Source organism: Echinops telfairi, unplaced genomic scaffold (genome assembly GCF_000313985.2).
Source record: "Echinops telfairi isolate 266 unplaced genomic scaffold, ASM31398v2 ScPeMD7_9;HRSCAF=40, whole genome shotgun sequence".
Lineage (NCBI taxonomy): Eukaryota > Metazoa > Chordata > Mammalia > Afrosoricida > Tenrecidae > Echinops > Echinops telfairi.
The window spans coordinates 74,972,268-74,974,121 of record NW_022103906.1 but is presented as its reverse complement, the minus strand read 5'-3'; the positions used below and the strand labels follow the sequence as shown (position 1 = coordinate 74,974,121).

Genomic DNA, 1,854 nt, shown 5'->3' with positions numbered 1-1,854 from the left:
GCTTGAGTCGGTAGAAAAATTATCTGGAATCGAATAGGGTTGTGAACTGTGTGATGGAGAGCAAGGTTAACAAGGAGACTTCTTTCTTGTGCCATTTGATTTTGTAAAACAAAGAATTGGACTTGTTCTTTAGTTGTTGTTGTGTCGCACCACCACCCCCTACCGCCCCCTGGAAGTCTTCTTTACCTCTGTCAGCCAGGTGTTACCCAGGTGATCACCTGTGCTGGGTGCTTTTTGTGTGTTCACCAACTGCCTGATACTCTCTTCTGAGTTACCTTTTCCAACAGGTGAGAGGCCAGCATACTAGCTGTTTTGCCACTGGGCACACACTACCAAGAAGGAGAGGTTTGTCCTAGCTTCTTCAGCCAAGAGCCCCATCCCCAAGCCTGCAGTCTGACGCATGACAGCCCCATCGGTCAGAGCTGAGCTGCCCCGTCAGGTTCCCATGGCTATAAATCTTAGTGGAAGCGGACCTCCACATCTTTCTCCCACAAAACTGCTGGTTCTCCTTGCTGACTCACAGTGATCCCCTGTGGGTTTGAGACTGTAACTGTTTCCACGAGTAGAAAGCCCAGTCTTTCTCCCTGGGAGCTGCTGGAGGTTTCGAATTGCTGGCCATGTATAACCACTACACTGGCAGGGCTCCTAAAGTTGCTGGTGTTGGCCTTTTGGTGAGCAACTGAGCACTATCACCACAGTGCCAAAAGCCAGGTGTCCTGATGCGCCACACTGCGGAAAACCATACACCATGTGGTGACTGGACAAGAAGCTGGAAAAGGTAGAGTTGATCTAGGATCTTGCAGAAGGGTGGAGTTTGGGTGAAATGTAAATGAGAACACCCTCTGATGAGCTCAGAGGAAAGTGAGGTCCACATCAGATCTAAATGGTAGTAGACCCTCAACCCTGCCCTTTTGGAATCAGTCAAGTTCAGACAGGTATGGAATGTGACACCTAGATGTCCGAGCTCTGAACTGAGGTTGTAAATTGAGGTTGCTGGTCTATGTTAGACGGCTTCCAAACCAAATTCAAACCAAATTCACGGCCTACGATTACATTCCGGCTACGTAGTGACCCTCCCAGACGGTAGAACTGCCCCTGTGGGCCTCTGAGACTGTCACTCCTCAAAGGCGTTGTTTTGAGAATGATGAGGGCAATGAATATACAAATGCACTTTACACAATTGATGTGTGTATGGATTATGATAAGAGTTGTATGAGCCCCTAATAAAATGATTTAAAAAAAGTGTTTTCCATGTGATTATAAGGCGTAGCCAGAGTTGAAAATCAACAATACACTTCCCCTCTCTCCCTCCTCCCTTTCCACCTCTTTTCTTCCCTCTACACACACGCAGGCAGGCATGCAGGCAAACACACAGTAGACTTCGTCTCGGAAGCCATGGAAAGGTTTCAGGTACTGACCAGCATTAAACCTTCCAGGTAAGCTTCCAGACTGCCCCCAGAGACTGGTGTGATCTCTCCCCTCAGGTAACTTGGAGATTGTGAATGGCGCCAGAAAACACACAAGAGACGTGGGATTGAATTTCCCAACTCCGAGTTCTAGTGAGGCTCGATTAGAGGAGGACAGCGATGGGAGTTCTTTTCTGTCTGAAATAAAAATCGAGGAGAAACGGATCCACGCCTGTCTTCCCCCGGACAGAAAGTCAAGGAGGAGCATGACAAGTCTCTGTGAAGGTCAGTTTCCAATTTCAGGATGTAGCACAGAGGCTCTAATGAATGTCAAGCTTCCCTTAATATGCTAAAAGCCCTTGTTTCTAAAGCCCACCACAGCCACCACCTTGGCAAATTCCCCAAATATCTGGCATAGCACCATGACCTGCAGTGAAACCAGACCTGG

The 1,854-nt window shown here is 48.1% G+C and overlaps 1 protein-coding gene across 1 annotated transcript in view; it reads left to right on the top strand.

Annotated features, from left to right (window-relative positions):
- The window catches only part of ALMS1 (ALMS1 centrosome and basal body associated protein), a 99,397-nt gene that overhangs the window by 90,155 nt on the left and 7,388 nt on the right, over positions 1–1,854 (top strand). Inside the window, exon 16 of the mRNA XM_045286583.1 lies at positions 1,485–1,691. Within this exon, the coding sequence (XP_045142518.1) occupies positions 1,485–1,691 (207 nt within the window). The remainder of the gene's footprint in view (positions 1–1,484; positions 1,692–1,854) is intronic.